Raw genomic sequence first — 22,672 nt, 5'->3', positions numbered from 1 at the left:
CACATTACTGTAAAAAAAATAAAAAGACTGTAAATGTGCAACAGTGAAATCCATTAAGAACTTCAAACATGTTTAAGAAATAAAACATTTTTCTAAATTCAAAACGTTCAAAACAGGCCCATTATAAAGCCCTTGTCTGCGTATACAAAACATTCTAACTGTCCATAAAACTAACAGTTCTTAACTACAGCCTTATCATTTTTGATCACCAGATTTTTCTGCAAAAAAAGCAGCTGATCAACATGTTCTGATAGCTCCTTTGCGCTGTGATTAGATCACCAGCAGTTGAGAAAACTCTCTCAGCAGGAACACTAGTGACACCTTCAGGACGAGAGGTGAATATTCATATCCTCTTACGTGAAGCATGCGTAAGAATCGATTCAGGGATTTCCCGAATCGATATCGTTGGGTTAAACTGAAGATCGATTAAAATCGGAGAATCGATATTTTTTACCCAGCCCTAATAATTATGACTTCGTCGGAATTCTGAGTTTACATCCCACAGTTCTGACTTTTGTGTGAATTCTAAGATTACATTTTGCAATTCTGACTTTTTTCCCATTGGAATTCTGAGTTTACATTTTGGAATTCTGAATTTAGATCTTGCAATTATTTTTTCCTAGAATTTTAAGTATACATGTCTGAATTCTGACTTTTTTTCCTCAGAATTATGAGTTTACTTCATGGAGTTCTGACTTTTATTGTCGGAATTCTGAGTTTTCATCTTGCATTTTGGACCTTTTTTTTTTTTTAAAGAATGCTGAGTTTACATCTTTCAATTTCAATTTTAGTTTACATTCGCAATTCTGTTTATTTTTGTTGGAATTCTCAGTTTACGTCTTGCAATTTTGACATTTATGGATGGAATTCTAAGTTTATATTTTGGAATTCTGACTTTTTTGTCGGAATTCTGAGTTTACATCTAGCAATACTGACATTTACTGATAGAATTCTGAGTTTACATTTCGGAATTCTGACTTTTTGTCGGAATTCTAAGTTTACATCTTTCAATTCTGTCTATATGTCGGAATTCTGAGTTTACATCTTGCATTTTGGACTTTTTTTTAAAGAATGCTGAGTTTACATCTTTCAATTTCAATTTTAGTTTACATTCGCAATTCTGATTATTTTTGTTGGAATTCTCCGTTTACGTCTTGCAATTTTGACATTTATGGATGGAATTCTAAGTTTATATTTTGGAATTCTGACTTTTTTGTCGGAATTCTGAGTTTACATCTAGCAATACTGACATTTACTGATAGAATTCTGAGTTTACATCGCGCAATTCTGACTTTTTGTCGGAATTCTGAGTTTACATCTCGCAATTCTGATGTTTACTGATGAAATTCTGAGTTTACATTTCGGAATTCTGACTTTTTGTCGGAATTCTAAGTTTACATCTTTCAATTCTGTCTATATGTCGGAATTCTGAGTTTACATCTTGCAATTCTGACGTTTACAGATGTAATTCTAAGTTTACATTTCGGAATTCTGACTTTTTTGACGCAATTCTGAGTTTACATCTCACTTTTTTTTTTTTTTTGGTCAGAATTTGAGTTTACATCTCGCAATTCTGATTATTTGTTGTCGGAATTCTGAGTATACATTCACAATTCAGAGGTTTTTTGTCAGAATTCTGAGTTTACATCTCGCAATTCTGATTATTTTTGTTGTAATTCTGCAATTAACTGACTTTTTTGTTGGAATTTTCGAGTTACATCTCACAATTCTGAGTTGTTGTTTTTTGTCTGAAATTCTGAGTTTATATCTTGCAATTCTGATTATTTTTGTTGCAATTCTGAAGTTTACATTTTGGAATTCTGACTCTTTTTGTTGGAAAAAAAGTTTTCAGTTTTGCCACTGAAACTTTTCTTTCTTAGAACTGTGATTTTATGTCTTTATATTACAATTCTGAGATTATATCATCCAATTATAACATTTTTTTTTCTCAGAATTGTTAGAAAAATTCGGAATTGTGAAACACAAACTTAGAATTGTGAGAGAAAAAAAAATCACAATTACTTTTACCCACCCGTGACAGAAATAAGCTTTTATACTTTATCGTGTTGTGTCTGGTTAGGAGGCTGTTTACACCGGAAGTGACCGTCATGATTTATCATCATATACTTATTATTATAATGTTAGTATTGCTACAACATATAGTTAGCTGGCTTTTGTATAACTGTCGGTACTTATTTAAATATATAACAAATAAAATTCATAAAACAGCGTTAATTCAAAAGCACAATATTTTCGAACAAAACTGTATTTCAGGTGGATGGGGATTATAAAGTGTCTGAAGCAGATGTGCAGATTTCATTGATTTTAATGCGAGCAATCTAGTTTTAATGCGTTTCTGGTGTAGACGCGTCCTGAATCCCCTGAAATATGACGTCAGAGACGGAGGAAGATTTCTCATTCACAGAAAGAAGTTTCAAAATGATTAGAAAACTCGATGTAGCACAAGTATTGTCTAAAGCCGATGTGCTTTGTATGCGTATGGTTTGTATTGCTTTGAGTCCCGAAGTCTGGTATATTTAGAATATATATTTATAATATATAAAAAGAATACTCATCACCATAAAAACGATTCATATCATGTTACGAAAAACACACATTTCGGCCCTTCACCCTCCCCTCCCCCCTTTGGCACTAAAAGCTCTATTAAGATAAATATTACTTGTAAATTTAACTTTTTTGTTTTTCATATAATTGCTAGACACTTGAGTAGCCTCACATTCATCTAAGCACGTTCTGTACACAAGAGAATGGTAAGAAAAGACATCTTTAGACTCGTAAAATCCTCTGTTATTTCATCCTCGTGTAATCCGTGTAAAATTACTGCAATTGTTCAGGTTTGACAATAAGTCACTGTTAAAACTTTACTAGACTTGTTGCTGTGCGCATGCCCTTGATATTTACACAATAAACATGATTAATCAAAATGATTAGAATGGCTTCATGGTGAACTCATAACTCATATTCTTTATGATTCAAAATCTAATAGATAAAACAGAATGATAGATAGATAGATAGATAGATAGATAGATAGATAGATAGATAGATAGATAGATAGATAGATAGATAGATAGATAGATAGATAGATAGATAGATAGATAGATAGATAGATAGATAGATAGATAGATAGATAGATCTTCAGGAATAGAAACTATTCAGATACATCTTTAAGTTTATATGAAAAAGCCCTTCTGCTAGAGAAAAGTATCATTTAAACTTAACATGAAATGCCATATGCAACCCAATGTTTTTCTCTAATGTGACATAATTTGAACATTGTTTCAGAGCCAGAACAAGTTATTTTACTTTGGAATAATTTGCACAGATTAATTGTTTAAAATAACACCAGGAACATGTATTAAGTATCAGGGTGCATTTTTGTTCCATGTTGACTTTGGGACTGGACCTAAATGTTGTTCATTGAATGATTTGACTTGATTCAACTCACTGATAAACTACAGTGAACTAGTTTATTAGGGGTCAAATGAGGTGAAGTGTCATGGTATTATTATCATCTGATACCATTACTGTATCATGGTACCACAACAATTTGGCAAGGAGTTTGGTCCCACAATTAAATATACACAACCCCCCCCCCCCCCAAATAAAGATGAATCTCATGAAGTCATGTTTAGGTTACATTCCAAAAAAATTAATTAAATTAAATTAATAAAATAAATATTTAAATAAATAAATAAATAAAATAATGCATGCATTCATACATACAAACATTAATTAATTAATTAATTAATAGAAATGATTAACTGCATGACTGAATGAATAAAAAAACTAAATTAATAATAAAATAAATAAATTAATAATAAAATAAATTAATAATAAAATAAAATAAATAAAACAATTAATAAAATTAATTTATGTATTTATTCACAAATAAATAAATCTATTCCATTTATCTATTCCGAACTAAAATTAAATTAATAAATTATAAATAAATAAATAAACAAACAAACCAATTCAAATAAATAAATAAATACATACATATTTTGCCTAAAGGAGGTTAAGCCTATTTAAAGATAATTGCAGTTGCTTTCATGTATTTTCAAATAGTGACCCAATATTAAAATAATAAACAATTAATGATAAAAAAAACAAAATTATTAATGGTTCTAAAATACATTCTGTTTTAGCAGATTATTAATTGATTGATTGATTTATTGATTAAATGAATGAATGAATGGACTATTAGAAATATAATCTTAACAGGTTCTGAAGATTCACCTATATATGTTCTGTTCCTGAAAAATGCCAAGGAGAATGATGGGAAGAAACTAGAAGAATAAGGACAATGACTGAGGTGTCTGAATGTCGGTCTGTTTGCTCTCTCACGCTGTCCTGTGGTACATCAAACAAAGCACTTTGTTCAAAGATTGCGTCTGAATCTCGGAAAGCATCGGGGACGTCACCTCGTACTCTTCAATTTTCAATTATTACAGCGCACCCAGCAGTCATGTACGAGATTACGCAACATTTAATTATACAGGCTTTTCCCTTTGCTGCCGTGCCTTTTTCCAGCCCTTAATAATCTCAATGATTTGACGATGAACATAGCAAAAAGGCTCATAATGTCCGTGTATGGGTGTTCTTTCACCCCCGTCCCGTTGGGGGCACAACAACATATTATAGTCCTCATAGAAACAGCACTAATTAGATGAAAGCCATGTTTGTTTAAGGCCACTACCAAAATAGACCAACGGAACGCCAACTAGACGAACGATTAGACACCGTTGTGATTCTACTGCAGGTCTGATGTCAGAGATATTCCTCCACAAGGGGCGCCAACGCCCAGTTTTGCATTGGTCCGAAGGTGAGAACATGTAAACACACACACTCGAGCAGTGTCTGTCTCCGCCGAGGTGAATCATGCCATTCGGCGCTCCGTTCTTCCATCTACTGTCCTCATAACGAAGACGAACTCTGGCTGTAGTGTCGGAGCACCAGGCACTCGTATTTTGAGATGGGCGGAAGAGTGGACGTTTCGGTATCTGAAGTGGGAGAACTCGGCGAGCCGCTACCCGACCCAACGGAGTCCCTGAATGGGGAGGGCGGAGTCAGCGCTAGCAGTTCCTCAAGCTCCTGCTGATTGGGCGGCGACTCCAGAGCTGAGGACACGCCTCCCTTTAGCTCCTTCCCACTAGTTGTGGGCGACGTTTTGAGTCGTGTCGAAGCGGAAAGTGGGCAGGGAGGGGCGGGGCGTCCCACGTTAGACTCCACCGGAGGGAGGGGTTGGATTTCGGCGTAGGTGGTCATAGTGGTCGGCATGGAAATCTCTCGGGACAGGCGGTAGGACGGAGGGCAGCACGGTTCCACGGTGTGGGTGTGTGCAGATGCACTGGTGGGCAAACCAACAGCGCCTCCTGGAGGAGAACTGGTGAGCATCATGCTGTTAAGCTCGCTGATGTTAGCGGTGAAACGGTTCACCACGCAGCTAATCTGCTCCATCAGAGAGCCCTGCGATGCACTTCCACCGCCGTTGCTGCGGTGCGGAGGCTGACACATGTATGTAGAGACGCTCATGACTTGGGAATCACCAGGGCCAGCGCTCTGGGATAATGCGATGCTCGCTCTCTGGGTCACGGTGCTGATCGGTGAGGGTGTGTGGGGCCGGTAGGTGATGGGGTAGCGCTCCTCTGCTTCGGTGACTTCATAGAGCATCTTGTTGTTACTGTTGTCGGTGTTGATGTCGCTGCCTCCGCAATAGCGTCCCTCGGACGTTTTGGAGAAAGGTTTGATCACGGCCGTCTGGTTGCTTTCGCGTTTCTTAATGTGGAAGGAGAGACGCTGCCACAGGTGGCCACCTTTGGAACTGCACTCATTCTGGGCCCAAGTCACCGACTTCCCATTGGAACTGAAACGGCAATCAAATGATATTTACAGTTAAATATTGTCCACATCTTGCAATTCTGAGTTTTTGCAATTCTGTTTTTTGGAATTCTGAGTTTAGATCTCACAATTCTGCCTGTTTTTTTGGAATTCTGAGTTTATGTCTCACAATTCTGACTTTTTCGTTTTTTTCGGAATTCTGAGTTTACGTCTCATAAATCTGTTGTTTGGAATTCTGAGTTTACATCTCACAATTCTGACTGTTTTTCGGAATTCTGAGTTTACGTCTCACAAATCTGACTTTTTTGTCAGAATTCTAAATTTACATCTCGAAATTCTGTTTTTCGGAATTCTGAGTTTACATCTCACAATTCTGACTGTTGTTTGGAATTCTGAGTTTACGTCTCACAAATCTGACTTTTTTGTCAGAATTCAAAATTTACATCTCGCAATTCTGTTTTTCGGAATTCTGAGTTTACATCTTGCAATTTTGACTTTTTGTGATTCAGATTTTTTGTCGGAATTTTGAGTTTACATCTCACAATTCTGACTTTTTTGTCGGAATTCTGAGTTTACATCTAACAATTCTGACTTTTTGTGATTCTGATTTTTTTTATTGAATTCTGAGTTTACATCTCACAATTTGGACTGTTTTTTGGAAATCTGCGTTTACATCTCGCAATTCTGACTTTTCGCGATTCTGACAGTTTTTCGAAATGCTAAGTTTACATCTCACAATTCTGACTTTTTGTCGGAATTCTGAGTTTACATCTTGCAATTCGGAATTTTTGTAATTCGGAATTTTTTAATCAGAATTCTGAGTGTACATCTCACAATTCCAATTTTCTGAGTAAAATTATATTTACAGTTAAATATTGTCAATATCTGTGTATCTATGCATTTTGTGAACAGAGATTATGTGGTAAACACTCTGGCAGTGTGAGCAGACACGCTAAATACATTCATTCCTATAATCACAGGTCGTCTAAGGTAAACACTCTCTATTTATGGATGTCAATAACTTAACAGCCCCATCATTACCGCACAAACAAGACGTGCACTCAGTGTCATGACAACAGCAGAGCGACTCTCACTTTCAGAGAACCGAAGCTTAAAACCTGAACTTACCAAATGTTAAAAGGATAATTCAGCCAAAAATGAAATTTGATGTTTATCTGCAGGGGATCCAAGATGTAGGTGGCTTTGTTTCCTCAGTAGAACACAAATGAAGATGTTTAACTGTTGCAGTCTGTCAGTCATATAATGGCAGTCAATGGGGCCCACGGATTTGAGAGTGAAAAACATACAAAGACAAAACCAAATTAAAACCGTGGCGATACATTTAAGTCTTAACACACAAAACAATCGAGCCTGACCCTGATTGATTGAAGTTATGGTTGCTTGCTCTTCGTCAGTTGCCGGCTGTTGTGAATGAGCTCAGGGCAGTTGGACATTGCAGTGGATCAGAGGTAAAAAAAATTATATAAATACTGTTCAGTTTCTTGCACAGACCAGTTGTTTCATGTGTTAAGACCTCAATGTATCATCACAAGCCACAGGGTTTCATTTGGTTTTGTCTGTGTATATTTTTTTACTCTCAAAGCCGTGGGTACCATTAATTGCCATTATATGACTGACAGACCGCAACGGTTTGAGTTAAAAATCTTTGTTTATGTTCTACCGAAGAAACAAAGTCACTTACATCTTGGATGCCCTGGGGTAAGCAGATAAACATCAAATTTTAATTTTTGGGTGAACTATCCCTCTAACACTATCCTTTCACTACTATGAATGCACCTGTTTCCTTTAGGAAATTCGAATCTAGGCTTTCAGAAAAAAGGTAAAAAAGCTGTCAAAATGACATTTAGCTACCTATTGTACCTTGATGATATGTAACACTGTAAGTTGTAAATTGTGCATTAGAAAACCCATGACACACAACAAAAACTAATTTTTTGTCAAAATTCTGAGTTTACACCTCACAATTCTGACTGTTTGCGATTCAGATTTTTTTTGTCAGAATTCTGAGTTTACATCTCGCAATTCTGACTTTTTGTCAGGATTCTGAGTTTACAACTTGCAATTCCGACTGTTTTTCAGAATTCTGAGTTTACATCTCGCAATTGTGACATTTTGCGATTCTGGTATTTTTGTCGGAATTCTAAGTTTACATCTCGCAATTCCGACTGTTTTTCAGAATTCTGAGTTTACATCTCGCAATTGTGACATTTTGCGATTCTGGTATTTTTGTCGGAATTCTAAGTTTACATCTCGCAATTCCGACTGTTTTTCATAATTCTGAGTTTACATCTCGCAATTGTGACATTTTGCGATTCTGGTATTTTTGTCGGAATTCTAAGTTTACATCTCGCAATTCCGACTGCTTTTCAGAATTCTGAGTTTACATCTTGCAATTCCGACTGTTTTTCAGAATTCTGAGTTTACATCTCGCAATTCCGACTGTTTTTCCAGAATTTTGAGTTTACATCTCACAATTCTGACTGTTTTCCAGAATTCTGAGTTTACATCTTGCAATTCTGACTTTTTGTCAGAACTCTGAGTTTACATCTCGCAATTGTGACATTTTGCGATTCTGGTATTTTTGTCGGAATTCTAAGTTTACATCTCGCAATTCCGACTGTTTTTCAGAATTCTGAGTTTACATCTCGCAATTCCGACTGTTTTTCAGAATTGTGAGTTTACATCTCGCAATTCCGACTGTTTTTCAGAATTCTGAGTTTACATCTCGCAATTCCCACTGTTTTTCCAGAATTTTGAGTTTACATCTCGCAATTCTGACTGTTTTTCAGAATTCTGAGTTTACATCTTGCAATTCTGACTTTTTGTCAGAACTCTGAGTTTACATCTCGCAATTTTGACTTTTTGCTATTCTGGTATTTTTATCGGAATTCTGAAATTACATCTCACAATTCTGACTTTTTGTGATTCTGCTTTTTTTTTGTTGGAATTCTGAGTTTACATATCACAATTTGGACTGTTTTGTGGAATCCTGAGTTTACATCTCACAATTCTGACTTTTTTTTTGGAATTCTGAGTGTACATCTCACAATTCTGACTTTTTTTTGGAATTCTGAGTGTACATCTCACAATTCTGACTGTTTGCGATTCAGATTTTTTTTGTCAGAATTCTGAGTTTACATCTCGCAATTCTGACTTTTTGTCAGGATTCTGAGTTTACAACTTGCAATTCCGACTGTTTTTCAGAATTCTGAGTTTACATCTCGCAATTGTGACATTTTGCGATTCTGGTATTTTTGTCGGAATTCTAAGTTTACATCTCGCAATTCCGACTGTTTTTCAGAATTCTGAGTTTACATCTCGCAATTGTAACATTTTGCGATTCTGGTATTTTTGTCGGAATTCTAAGTTTACATCTCGCAATTCCGACTGTTTTTCAGAATTCTGAGTTTACATCTCGCAATTGTGACATTTTGCGATTCTGGTATTTTTGTCGGAATTCTAAGTTTACATCTCGCAATTCCGACTGTTTTTCAGAATTCTGAGTTTACATCTCGCAATTCCGACTGCTTTTCAGAATTCTGAGTTTACATCTCACAATTGTGACATTTTGCGATTCTGGTATTTTTGTCGGAATTCTAAGTTTACATCTCGCAATTCCGACTGTTTTTCAGAATTCTGAGTTTACATCTCGCAATTCCGACTGTTTTTCAGAATTCTGAGTTTACATCTCGCAATTCCGACTGTTTTTCCAGAATTTTGAGTTTACATCTCACAATTCTGACTGTTTTTCAGAATTCTGAGTTTACATCTTGCAATTCTGACTTTTTGTCAGAACTCTGAGTTTACATCTCGCAATTGTGACATTTTGCGATTCTGGTATTTTTGTCGGAATTCTAAGTTTACATCTCGCAATTCCGACTGTTTTTCAGAATTCTGAGTTTACATCTCGCAATTCCGACTGTTTTTCCAGAATTTTGAGTTTACATCTTGCAATTCTGACTGTTTTTCAGAATTCTGAGTTTACATCTTGCAATTCTGACTTTTTGTCAGAACTCTGAGTTTACATCTCGCAATTTTGACTTTTTGCTATTCTGGTATTTTTATCGGAATTCTGAAATTACATCTCACAATTCTGACTTTTTGTGATTCTGCTTTTTTTTTGTTGGAATTCTGAGTTTACATATCACAATTTGGACTGTTTTGTGGAATCCTGAGTTTACATCTCACAATTCTGACTTTTTTTTGGAATTCTGAGTGTACATCTCACAATTCTGACTTTTTTTTGGAATTCTGAGTGTACATCTCACAATTCTGACTTTTTTCTTGAAATTCTGAGTTTACATCTCACAATTCTGACTTTTTTCTTGAAATTCTGAATTCAGTTCCCCAAACGGAGTTCCTAGTCCCTGCAGTGCAAACACGCCAAAAAACTTCTGCCAATAGTTCTAGGAACTATGAAAAGATTGCTCTGGTGCAAAAGTCCCCGTTAGTACCTTTGGGGCAGTTTTGGGACTTGTAACCTGAAGGTTGTTGCAGCAAAAATGGCTGGGATGGGATAAATGCAGAGCACAAATTCTGAATATGGGACACCGTACTTGGCTACACGTCACATCACTTTCACAAAATGGTACCTTGTGAAAAGTATCGGTGCACAATTCAACACACCTGAGCGTCTCTCCCGACGATCCTCGTCTCTTCCATAGATTGACCAGGCTGCTCGACCGACTGGCTGCGGATGATGATTTCCCATCTCCTACATGCATGCGCACTACAGTAGACGTAGTGAACGCGCTTCGGACGTTCCTCTCCGGTTTGGCCAGGATAATGTAAACCTTTGGGACAAACATGCAGCCCAGAGCCACGGTGGCGCTCAGGCTGACGGAGAAACACATGGTGATGGTTTTGTAGTTTGAGCCGAAGTAAATGGGCACAAAGGCCAGCCAGATGATGCAGGTGGTGTACATGGTAAAGGCGATGTACTTCGCTTCATTAAAATTGGCGGGAACGTTGCGTGTCTTGAAGGCGTAGAAGGTGCAGCTCATGATGAGGAGGCCGTTGTAGCCCAGGGGTGCCACTACGCCTAGATTGGTGGTGTGGCAGATGAGGTTGACCTCGCGGATGGAGGGATAGTCGTGGATGACGTCGGGAGGCTCCATCAGGAAGAGTGCCACGATGATGCCCAGCTGCAGGAGGATCAGTAGGAAGGCGATCACCAGCTGGGCGCAGGCGCTCATGAAACGAGGCTTCTTGGTGCAGATTTTCTTTTTGCTGCCAGCCAAGATTCGAGCGATGCGGTTGGTCTTGGTGACGAGGGCTGAGTAGCTCATGGCGGGCGATAAGCCGATGCCCAGCCGCTGCAGGTAACAGTAGATGACGTGCGGTTTAGCGATGAGACAGAAGGTGCACAGGTAGCCCAGACAGATGCCCGCTAGAATGATGTAGCACAGCTCACGACTGGACGACTTCACCACCGGAGTGTCGCGGTAGATGATGAAGATGGAGGTGACGAAGAACGTGGCCATCAGGCCCAAGCAGGCAAAGACCACGGCCGCGATAGGTTCGGGGTCACCCCACATCAAAAACTTCACTGGGATGGGGTCACAGCCTGGAACAAATGAAGAAAAGGAGAATTAGTGGTGCTTTTTTTTTTAGATACTTGTGATTATAGGATAAGGAGTTTTTTATTGTTATATAAGTACTTTAGAGAAAAAGATTTAACTAGTTTTAAAGTAAATATACATACATAGTTAATATAAAATAATTTAAAAAATCTCATTCTTTAATTTAAATAATGCAACTAAATATAATTTATCATATTATACTTGATAATTGGATAAGGGTTTTTAAAAAGTATTTTAAAAAAATTATAGAAATTGCATTTAAAAGCAAATGATGTAACTACTTTTATAGTCAATAAACATGCTTAAAAATATATATATATTTTTTTTATCTAATTTATATAATGCAATATAATTTATCATTGCTATTTAAGGATTTTAAATACTATCTAAATATTTAATATAAAATAAAAATATTTGTATTTTAAAATATCTCATCATTTAAATAATAAAGTATAAAATAATTTATAACATTATACTTGATTATTTTTAAAAACCATTTTCAAAAATCATTTTATAGAAATTGCACTTAAAAGTAAATGATTTAACTACTTTTATAGTCGATAAACATGCTTAAAATAGAAAATATTTTATTTTCTAAAATATCACATCCTTTAATTTATATAATATAATATAATTTATAATTTCTATTTAAGGATGTTAAATACTGTCTAAATATTTACTATAAAAAATAATTTTAAAAATAATTTTTAAACATCTTATAATTTTTATAATAAAATAAAATATAATTTATTTTATAATACTTAAATACTGGATAAGGATTTTAAAAATCATTTTTAAAAATAATTCGATAGAAATTGCACTTATTTATTTTTATAGTAAACAAACATATCATTTAATTTATAATACTATAATACTTTAATAATATTTACCTTTATAGTAAATAAACAAGTACATTATATATATATATTTAGATTTACAATAACATTTTTTTTAAATACTTAAAAATATTTCTAAATATTTATATAATACAGTATAATATAATTTATAATATCATACTTGATGACTAGATGAGGATTACATTTTTTTAAAAGATTTTCATAGAGACTGCACCTAAAAGAAAGAAAAACTGAAAAAAGACAAAGAAAACAAAGTATTTATAAATTAGGGGTGGGCATAGATTAATTTTTTTAATCTAGATTAAATCTTGGAATTAATCTAGATTAATCTAGATTAAAATGGCAAATTTGAATTCGGCTGAAGGCATTTTCAGAATATGTGTGCTACCCAAATAATGACTAAAAGTAAGTCTTCGAGAACGGGCCAGGTGGCGCATTAGATCAGGCGCTCATCTCCTGTTTCCAAAATGCATCACAAACTGCTTGACAATTGCATTTACAACATAATTACCTATACAAACTTGTGTAACCAAGTACTTCTGCGCAAAAGGCTGCACGACGTGCGCGTCTGTGTATGGGCATGTATAGCCTATCTGCGTGCATAGTCTTCCATTAAACTGCGTTGCTTTTAGAAGCGTCAATTCAGTTGTTGCATATAGTTTAATGTCTTTATTGCGGGATTATCAAAGTAAATTATAACTCAAATTTGAGATTTTACTGGGGCACAGCAGATTTTCACTGGGGCACGTGCCCCAGTAAAAAGGGTCTAGCAACGCATCTGCCCTGAAGCGGCTTCATAACTGCATCCATTTTTGCACGTCTCATTTGATGTGGGAATTTCACAGAAGTTGAAGACTCGTTCTCGCCCCCTACAGTGCAATTCCACTAGGTATACGTCATCCGCGCTCAAATATCAAGGTGAAAGTCATCATATCTTGCGTAGTTTAGTCCCAGCTCCCAACCCAACTTTGAGAATAGATTAACGGCGATATTTTTTTTATCGCCCGATAAGAGTCTCACGTTAACGCAGCACGTTAACGCCGATAACGGCCCACCACTATTATAAATATAAATATACTATAAAAGAAAAAAATATTTATATTTACTATAAAAACAATTATTTAATTTTTGCAACTATATAGTACTGAATCCACTCAGAATATTTTTGCAATCCCCCACAAAGCCTTATTATAATGGAGGAGGGTGTTACACTGCCAAACACAAATTCATTAAAAAGTGTAAAGTACTTAGAGTAATATTGGCTGTATGATTCTTTCTTTCTATCTGACGGTAAAAATAGGCGCTAATAAAGTGTGTGGGCCGATCACAGGGAGACAGATTTGATAAGTTCAGACGGTTTTGATGCTGTTAACCTTTTAGCTCAACGAGTGTGTATTCGCTTTTCCCTCAAATGATTTACTGAAATGCATTTGCTTTCTACGCCACAAACATCTCTCTTTCGTTCTTTGTCTTTCTATTATTGGCCATGCAAGAGAGATGCAATCACGCACTTTGAAAATAACTCGTTTTGGTCGTGATTTAGGATCTCAAACGACACTCCGTGAAATGTTCGATTCGTATTTGAGTATCGTGTGCGACCGCAGCTCCAGCACTTTACAGAATTAGACTGACTAAACTGGACGTCAATAGAGAGGGATAAAATGTGACATTGAAGCATCAGTGCAGGAAAATGGGGGTCAGACGGATGCATGTCATCAATCTGATGTGTTTGTGGACTCACCGGTGAGGTCGTTGGTGGGCCAGGATCCCAGCTCGCATGCACGACACGTGTACTCGTCAAAAACAAACTCGTTCTCCTTGCAGGGAGTACATGTCCAACAGCAGCTCACCTCTCCTTTACGGATCACCTGCAGACCAGAAAGAGGAAACCGTGTGTGACGCGCCATCATATTCACATCGGGACGTAAAACAGAGCTTCTTAACTGCAGAAAGGTTGCAAACTACGCGAATAGTCAATTTAGGATAGCGTTTTATGATTCAAGAGATGAATTTATAGTTGTGATATTTCATGAGATTGGTCACTGAAAAGGAGATAAATCGTGTGTAAATCACTTACTGTAACAATTTTTTTTAAAAACATTCCTTTTCATTCCATTTAAAATATTTTGTTTATATTTTACTTATAATATTTCTAAAAAAACTAAACTTTTATAGTATGTTTATTAACTACATTTTGTTTTTCTAAAATGTTCTACATATTATAAGTTATATTGCATAATTGTACTGTAGGTTTACTTTTACTTTTATAGCATGATATATAATTTATAATATTCTGCTTATAATTTACAATATTTCTGAAAAGCTACACTTTTATACTGTTTATTTAACTTTTTAAATATAAACTTTTAAATTATATAAATTATATTATTTGGCATAATTTAATTTAAAATTTGCATATTTTAGAACACATACACTCACACACACACACACACACACACACACACACACATATGTGTGTAATAGGTTTACTTTTACTTTTATAGCATGATATAATTTATAATATTGTACTATATATATATATATATATATATATATATATATATATACATATGACTACATATTTTTAAATATATTATATAAATTATATATGGCATAATTGTAATTAAAAGATTACATATTTTAGAACATATATATATATTGAAAATTAGAATATTTAAATATATAATTTATATTATTATACTTTATAATATTTTATAATAGTAGTAGGTATTTTTATTTTTATAGTAAATGTTTAAATATTATTTTAAAAATAAATATTATATTTACACTAAGAATGTTTATTTAATTAATATTATACTTCTAATATTTTAGAAAAATATTTGTATTTTATAGTAAATATTTAAATATTAAATTCTATTAAATAAATTAAAATCTTATATATACTTTTAGAATGTTTATTTGCTTAAAAAATATAAATATTTCTATAAACTTTAATAATGTTCATTTAAAACTTAAATTTTTTAAATATAAGTATACTGTAAAAATATTGTATTGTATAATATTGTAAAGTTTATGGAATTATTAATATTTTAAAATAAATTATATATATATAAAATAAATAAAATAGCAAAATATAAACATTAGGTTTACTTTTACTTTTATAGCATGATTTATAATTCATAATATTCTACTATTCTAAAATCTAAACTTTCATAGTGTCTATTTAACATTTTTTGAAAATATATAAATTTTATTATATGGCATAATAATTTTAATTAAAAGATAAAATTTTTTTAGAAAATACATACATATATTTATCCCTGTAATACAGTACATATATAATTTATAAAAAGGTTATCTACTAAAAAGTATTTTTTCTTAAATATAATATGAATTCTATTGGATAATATGAATTAAAATATGAAATATTTTAGAAAAACAACTAAAGCATTTATATAGCAAATATAAACATTAGATTACTCTTACAGCATGTTTAAATTTTATCTTATTCATTTATTTTTATATATCACTGATGCATTTTATACAGTAAATTACTGGATACCGAAAGCATAAAACCATCAAAATTAATTTTGAGATTTAACTTAAATAGACTTATATATAGATTTTCAATGTAAAACCAGTTGAATCCAGTTGGATTTTAATTGTTCCTCCAATACATTTACCAACTTTATTGAGCATCATCAAACTACACAGCATCATATGAGGGTCAATAAGCAGCTGATGGTTTTCTGACCTTGATTTGCCCTTTATCGCAGGGTTCGCTGCACACGGATTTAATAATTTCCTCTTTGATGGGCCAGATCTCGTCGTCATCGATCTGCAGTCCACTGTTGTCCCAGCTGCCCACGTTGGTGTAGTCGAAATAATCCTTCCCCATCTTCTTGAAGTTCATGATCACGTAACTACGAACACAGTTAGGAGTATTGATTCAGTGCACTGAAATGAAGATGAATGGCTGATGCATTGATTCATTTATTGACTAAATGACTGTTTGATTGATTGATTGACAGATTGATTCTCTTATTTATTGAATTGGATTGGATTGGTGTGGTACCTTCCAGGTGAATCTCCGTTCTCGTCGAAGTAAATGTTTTCCCCCGTCACGCCGGTGAAGTTGGTCTTCATGAGGAACTCGAGGAGCTTTGCGCCGTCTATGGGCCGCATGGCATCGCACAGACCCGCCATACCGGGACACAGAGATTTCTGCATGTTGTGGAGGCCGTAGGCCATGCTGTAGATGGCGTTAATCACGAAGCCCATCTTGGTGTCCTGTGCGTACTGCTGCCGCAGAGAGTCCCGCTCTGAAGGAGGAGAATGGGGTTAATGACAGATCACTCGTCTTTTCTTGCTCATATCCCGTAGGCGGGTCAAATCGTGAACTGTGTTCATTTGCTTATGCTCTGTGAAACTGATGTCGTGGGCTGGAGAAACTCATGTTTCCAAATCCGCCAAACGAGAGGATCTTATGATGCTTAAACATGTACTTCTGGAAAGTTTTTACATGTGTTGCATGGTGTATAATGAGTTTATGAGCACAAAAAACATTTGACTAGAAACACTTTATCAAGGTAATTATAGTTTACTAAAATTAAAACCATAAAAAAATATTCTTTAATTGACCCCCCAACAAAAAAACAGATAATATCTCAATAATACAAAAAAAATGCATTATATATTGAAAAATCTATTTTATTTTATTAGTTTGTCCCCCAATTATCTAAATCTAAACTGAATCGCATTAGAAATTTATATATATATATATATATATATATATATATATATATATATATATATATATATATACACACACACACACATTGAAAAGACCAATTTCTTTTTAAAAAAGCAAGAAACTTAGAATTAAAATATAAAATATAACTATCATATACTATAATATACTTAAATTGACCAGAAAGTCTTAATAATAGTAAAAAAATGCATTATATACTAAAAAGTTTTTTATATATATATATATATATTTATATATATTTATATGAATCTAATTATATATATATATATATAAATAACAGCAGAAAAATTATTTTTAAAAAAGCAAGAAGATTATATATTAATATAAAATATCAAAATAGAAATATAAAAAATACTATGATATAATATATAAAATATAATATAATAAAAAAATATTTTTTACAATAAATGACAAAAAAGGATTACTTATTGTAAAGACCATATACTTAATTCAAAAACAAATTAAATAATTCTTAATTATTAGCAAATAATAATTAAAAACAAAAGCAAGCAAATTTAATATTATTCTAAAAAATATTGTTTAGACCATATATTTAATATAAAAAATACATTGAAAACTAATAAAAAACAAAAGCAAGCAAATTTAATATTAATTCATTTTTCCCTCAATAACAAAAACGTTTGGACAAAGTAAAATGGTTACTTATTATAAAGACCATATACTTAATTGAAAAAAATAAAAAATAAAAAACACTATTAAAATAAACAAATTAATAATTAATAAAAAACGAAAGCAAATATTTAATATTATTCTTAAATTTAATCTTAAAAATATTATTATTATTATTATTATTATTATATTTTCTTTATTTATCCAAAACTAATTAAACTAAAATACAAATTAAATTAATAATAACAACGCATTTAATGAAACAAACCACATATAAAATAAACCACATATTATTTAAATATATATTATTCAAAATTATTTAAATATAATAAAAATAATTACAAATCAAATAAATAAGAAACATATTAAAAATAAAATAAACAATATAACAATATTATGAATAATAATTTCAAAAACATTTTGTGGAGAAAAAAATATTTAATACACACACACACACACATATATATATATATATAGATAGATATATGATAGATAGATAGATAGATAGATAGATAGATAGATAGATAGATAGATAGATAGACATTAAACAATATAAAATATATTATTAATAAGAATTTCAGAAATTATAGACATATATTATTTTGTTTAAAAAAATATCAAATTAATATTCTTATTATTCATTTTTAATACAAGTAGATACTGTACTTTAAAAAGCTAAACGTTTGAGTCAAAACTCAAGTATTAGACTGTGTTTGCCCTTGAAAGTCTTGTTTCACATCAATTTCCAATTTCATTCAGAAGTGTCTGATCCCCTCGACTCGCTCTGAAAATTCAGTTTTGAACCGACATTAAATAGTATCTCTGTCCAAACTGTTGCTTTCTGTCTGTCTGTCTGTCTGTCTGTCTCTGTCTGTCTGTCTGTCTGTCTGCTTGAGCAGCTTTTGATTCCCGTTTCAGAAGGAAACTCTGGTTGTTCTTTTCTTTTGTCTTTGTTTTTCTTTTTTGAGTTTCTTTGAACTGGAGCTGGAGCTCAGATGAATGGAGCCAACGAAAGACTAATGGAAGGTGTGATATCTGAACAGAAAGTCTGGATGAAAGAACGCAATCATGGGTTTCTGTCTGCGAGAGACAGGGTTGGCTGCTCTTCTTCTCGTCATTGTGGGAGCACATGAGGACACAAACGGACACATTTGAGTGCTTTAATATGGTAACTTACTGCCACAGGTGCGGTTGAATTTGTTGTTCTCCTGCGGGTGTCCCTTCAGCCGGCAGTGGAAGCGGTGCTGCCAGAACTCAGGGAACCAGGGGTTTCTGGGGTTGTTTTCGGGACGTAGTTTCAGGTAATAATCGTCAAACCACTTCACGTCTGCGGACTGGAGCTTTATGGTGATCCCGCCGGCCGCCTCGCGCACGTAGCCGTCTGTGACGTCGTAACGGTCCGCCCAGCCGTCACTGCCAATGAGAAAATGAATTAGTGTGCAAACTCATTTACTACTTTGTGTAGTAAAAAAATATAAAATATTGATTATCGTATATACATGTGTATACAGATAAACAAAAATAAAAGAAATATTAACAAATATAATAATGAACCCAATGGCTAATTAAAAATAGATAAATAAGTGATATAAAATATAATAATATTACTAATAATAATTTCTAAAATGAATTAAAATATAATAAAAATGAATCAAATAATTTTGATAATAATATAAATATTTCATTTAAAAATATATAAAATGAATTTCATTATATTTTTATATTTAAATATATATTATCCAAAACTAATTAAAATAAAATATAAATAATTACAAGTCAAATAAAAAAATATTTTACAAAAATAAAATATAAAATATAATAAAATTATTAATAATAATTTCAATAATAAAAATATAGACATATTTTGTTTCAAATATTTTAAATAAATGTTATTATACATTTTTAAATATAAACTTTTATATATATTATTTATACATATTATCCAAAACCAACATAATAAAAAACAATATAGAAAAAACAACATAAATAAACATAAATAACATTAATAATAATAATAATTTCAACAATAACTGACATCATTTTTAAAATCTATATTTAAAAAGGATGTTATTATTAATTTTTAAATAATTTTAATAAACATTTTATATAATTTAAATGTTTATTGTTCAAAACTTATTAAAACAAAATACCAAAAAAAATAATAATATAAAATTTAAATAAATAAATAATAATATAAAATAAACAATATAAAATATAACAATATTAATAATAATAATTTCAATAATAATATATCAAATTGTATTAATAATAATCAAATGAATTATATCAAAATAAAATAAATTAACAATATAAAATATATTAGTATAGAAATGTAATATATATTGTAATATACAGATAAAATCCCAAACTAATTAAAATAGAATAAAAAATAAATAATAATTATAATATAATAAAAATAAAATAATTAAACAATACAAAATATTCCAAAAATAATTAAAATAGAATAAAATAATTACAAATCAAATAAATAATAATAATAATAATATAGTAAAAGTAATTTAACAATATAAAATATTATATTTATAACAATTTCTATGCTTAAGACAGCATCACATGCATACTTCACAATGAATCCAATTTCAGTGGGAAACATCTATCCATCATGACAGAGAGAGAAAAATGTTGATTATCAGTGGATTAAACAATTAAAATCCATTTCCTTGACTCCAAAATGAATGAACATAAAATAAAAAATGATTACAAATGAAATGAATGCTATAATAAAACTAAATAAATACACTCATATAATAATAATCAACAAATGAAAAAAAATAATAATAATAATTTCTATACTTATTAGCAACATGATGTTCACATGAAGTGCTGCTCCAAACCCATCTCTTCTGAGGTTATATAATGCATTATAAGGTGGTTCCCTATGCAGACAGCAGACAGCAAGGCCATGTTTTGGAACAGAGCCTCTGTGTGTGTGTGTAAGATTTTGGCAGCATCAGGCTGAAACATTGGGTTCAGCGACGTGAAGCCTTCCCAAACCGCACACTGACTGATACATTTGGACAAATTAAATAGTTTTGATACAAAGTAGATACAAATTGCCAATTAAATGAACACCCGCACACAAATGACTCATTATTTTTCTCTGCCTGCGCTGCCAGTTTCCCCAGTAACCATGACAACTGGAGGCATATTTTTAAAAGACTGATAATTGTTCATGTGAGAATCTCACATGCATCTGTATGTAAGTGTATATGTGTGTGTGAGACTGAATCATGCAGATCAGACGCCACTGAATCATTTCTGCTATGACATGCACTTTTAAGACTACAGTTGACTTTTATGAGTTCATGCTATAAATAAAATGTCAAAGTTGCACACATTTAATAATTAAAAGTTTATGCATGTATGATTTTGTAGTCAAATCCTAATGACACTAACAACAAAAATATAATTATAACTTTAAAAATAAGCTCATTAAAATAAAATTTAAATAACATAAAATTAGGACAACATTTTTAAATCAAATAAATAATAATAATATAAATATACATTTAAAATAAATAAACAATATAAAATAGAATATATATATATATATATATATATATATATATAATATTACATTTAAAATATTATACAAAACTAATTAAAAAACAGTTATATTACAAAGGAATCTAATAAATTAATTAAAATTAAATTAATAAAAAAATAATTTCATTAATATTAATAAAGATATATTACTTTGTTTTAAAATATTTAAAATAAATTGTGCTACTATTAATTTTTATATAAAATTACACACACATATATCTCAAATAAATAATATAAAAAAATAAACAATATAAAATAATAATAATAATTTTAATACATTTTAAAATTATTAATAATTGTAAAAATAAATAAAGACACATATTATGTTGATTGAATAATATGAATAATTACTACATTTTTACATTATAATAATAATAATACAGACACATATCAAATTAATTTAGTTATATATTTAAATATATATTATAAATATATATTATATATATATATATATATATATATATATATATATATATAAAGTTGAACTTATCCAAAACTAATACAAATAATAATAACAACAACAATAATAATATAAAACTCAAATAAATTAACAATATAAAATCTAATAATATTAAAAATAATAATTTAAATAATAATAGACATAATATTTTGTATGCAAATATATAAATCCACATCCTAGTAAGCATCGGAACTGAAATGGAACATTTAGTTTTTCTTCAATTTGTAATGTTCTTTTTAGGCAGCATCTCCAGCACCAAACAAATAGATAGGCAGCTCACTAGGGTTTCCAACAGAGCTTGTGTGCGAATGTGTGTGTGTTTGCTAACTCAATTACATCGTTGCCGACAGGTCAGCTGCAGAAATCAACCCGGGGTTAAACTTAATACAAAACACAGACATCAAATCACGTCGCTTCACAACACACACTTCAGTCGGGACGGAGGAGGACCGTCACCTCAGTAATGAAACTAGTGCAAACGAGTGCACACTCACACACACACACACACACACACACACACACACACACACACAGTCAGGGTGCAGATGGCATGAATGTGGGCAAACTCATCTGACACCCTGTGTGCTTGTGTGGAGGAACTGATGACCTCACAGCTGGCTGCGACGTGATTGGCTGAGACTGTAGCCATGGCGACAGCATTGGAGTAGGCGCTTATGGGGGATTCCGAGGAACTCTAGTGAAAATGATACACTGTGTGTTTGTGGGTTGAAGGATCACAGTAATGTTGCATTACAGTATAATTGCTCATTATAGTCAGCTGGAAATAGGGAGAGGGAACATTGTCCGGAAATGACACAGGCTTCTCCTAAAAGATAATAAGATGATGTACAAGAGGCATCATTGTCAGAAAAAATATTTCTCAACTTTTAATTACATTTGAACAAAAAGTGGCATGTCCAAAATTATTTATACTCTTTGCAAACTGTCACAGTCTATGGGGAAA

General features: G+C 32.1%; 1 protein-coding gene across 1 annotated transcript; it reads right to left on the bottom strand.

Moving 5' to 3' along the window:
• Window positions 1–4,935: 4,935 nt before the first annotated feature.
• Window positions 4,936–22,357, bottom strand: grm5b (glutamate receptor, metabotropic 5b). The gene is made up of 7 exons (XM_073818299.1): window positions 22,237–22,357; window positions 18,859–19,125; window positions 16,356–16,602; window positions 16,035–16,203; window positions 14,061–14,187; window positions 10,507–11,446; window positions 4,936–5,884 (listed from the first exon to the last, which is right to left on the bottom strand). The coding sequence occupies exons 1-7, from the start codon at window positions 22,355–22,357 to the stop codon at window positions 4,936–4,938; spliced, it is 2,820 nt and encodes a 939-aa protein (XP_073674400.1).
• Window positions 22,358–22,672: the final 315 nt, after the last annotated feature.

The sequence above is a fragment of the Garra rufa genome, chromosome 14 (assembly GCF_049309525.1).
Source record: "Garra rufa chromosome 14, GarRuf1.0, whole genome shotgun sequence".
NCBI lineage: Eukaryota > Metazoa > Chordata > Actinopteri > Cypriniformes > Cyprinidae > Garra > Garra rufa.
Note: the sequence above shows the minus strand (reverse complement) of the source record. Positions and strands in the feature narration are given on the sequence as shown.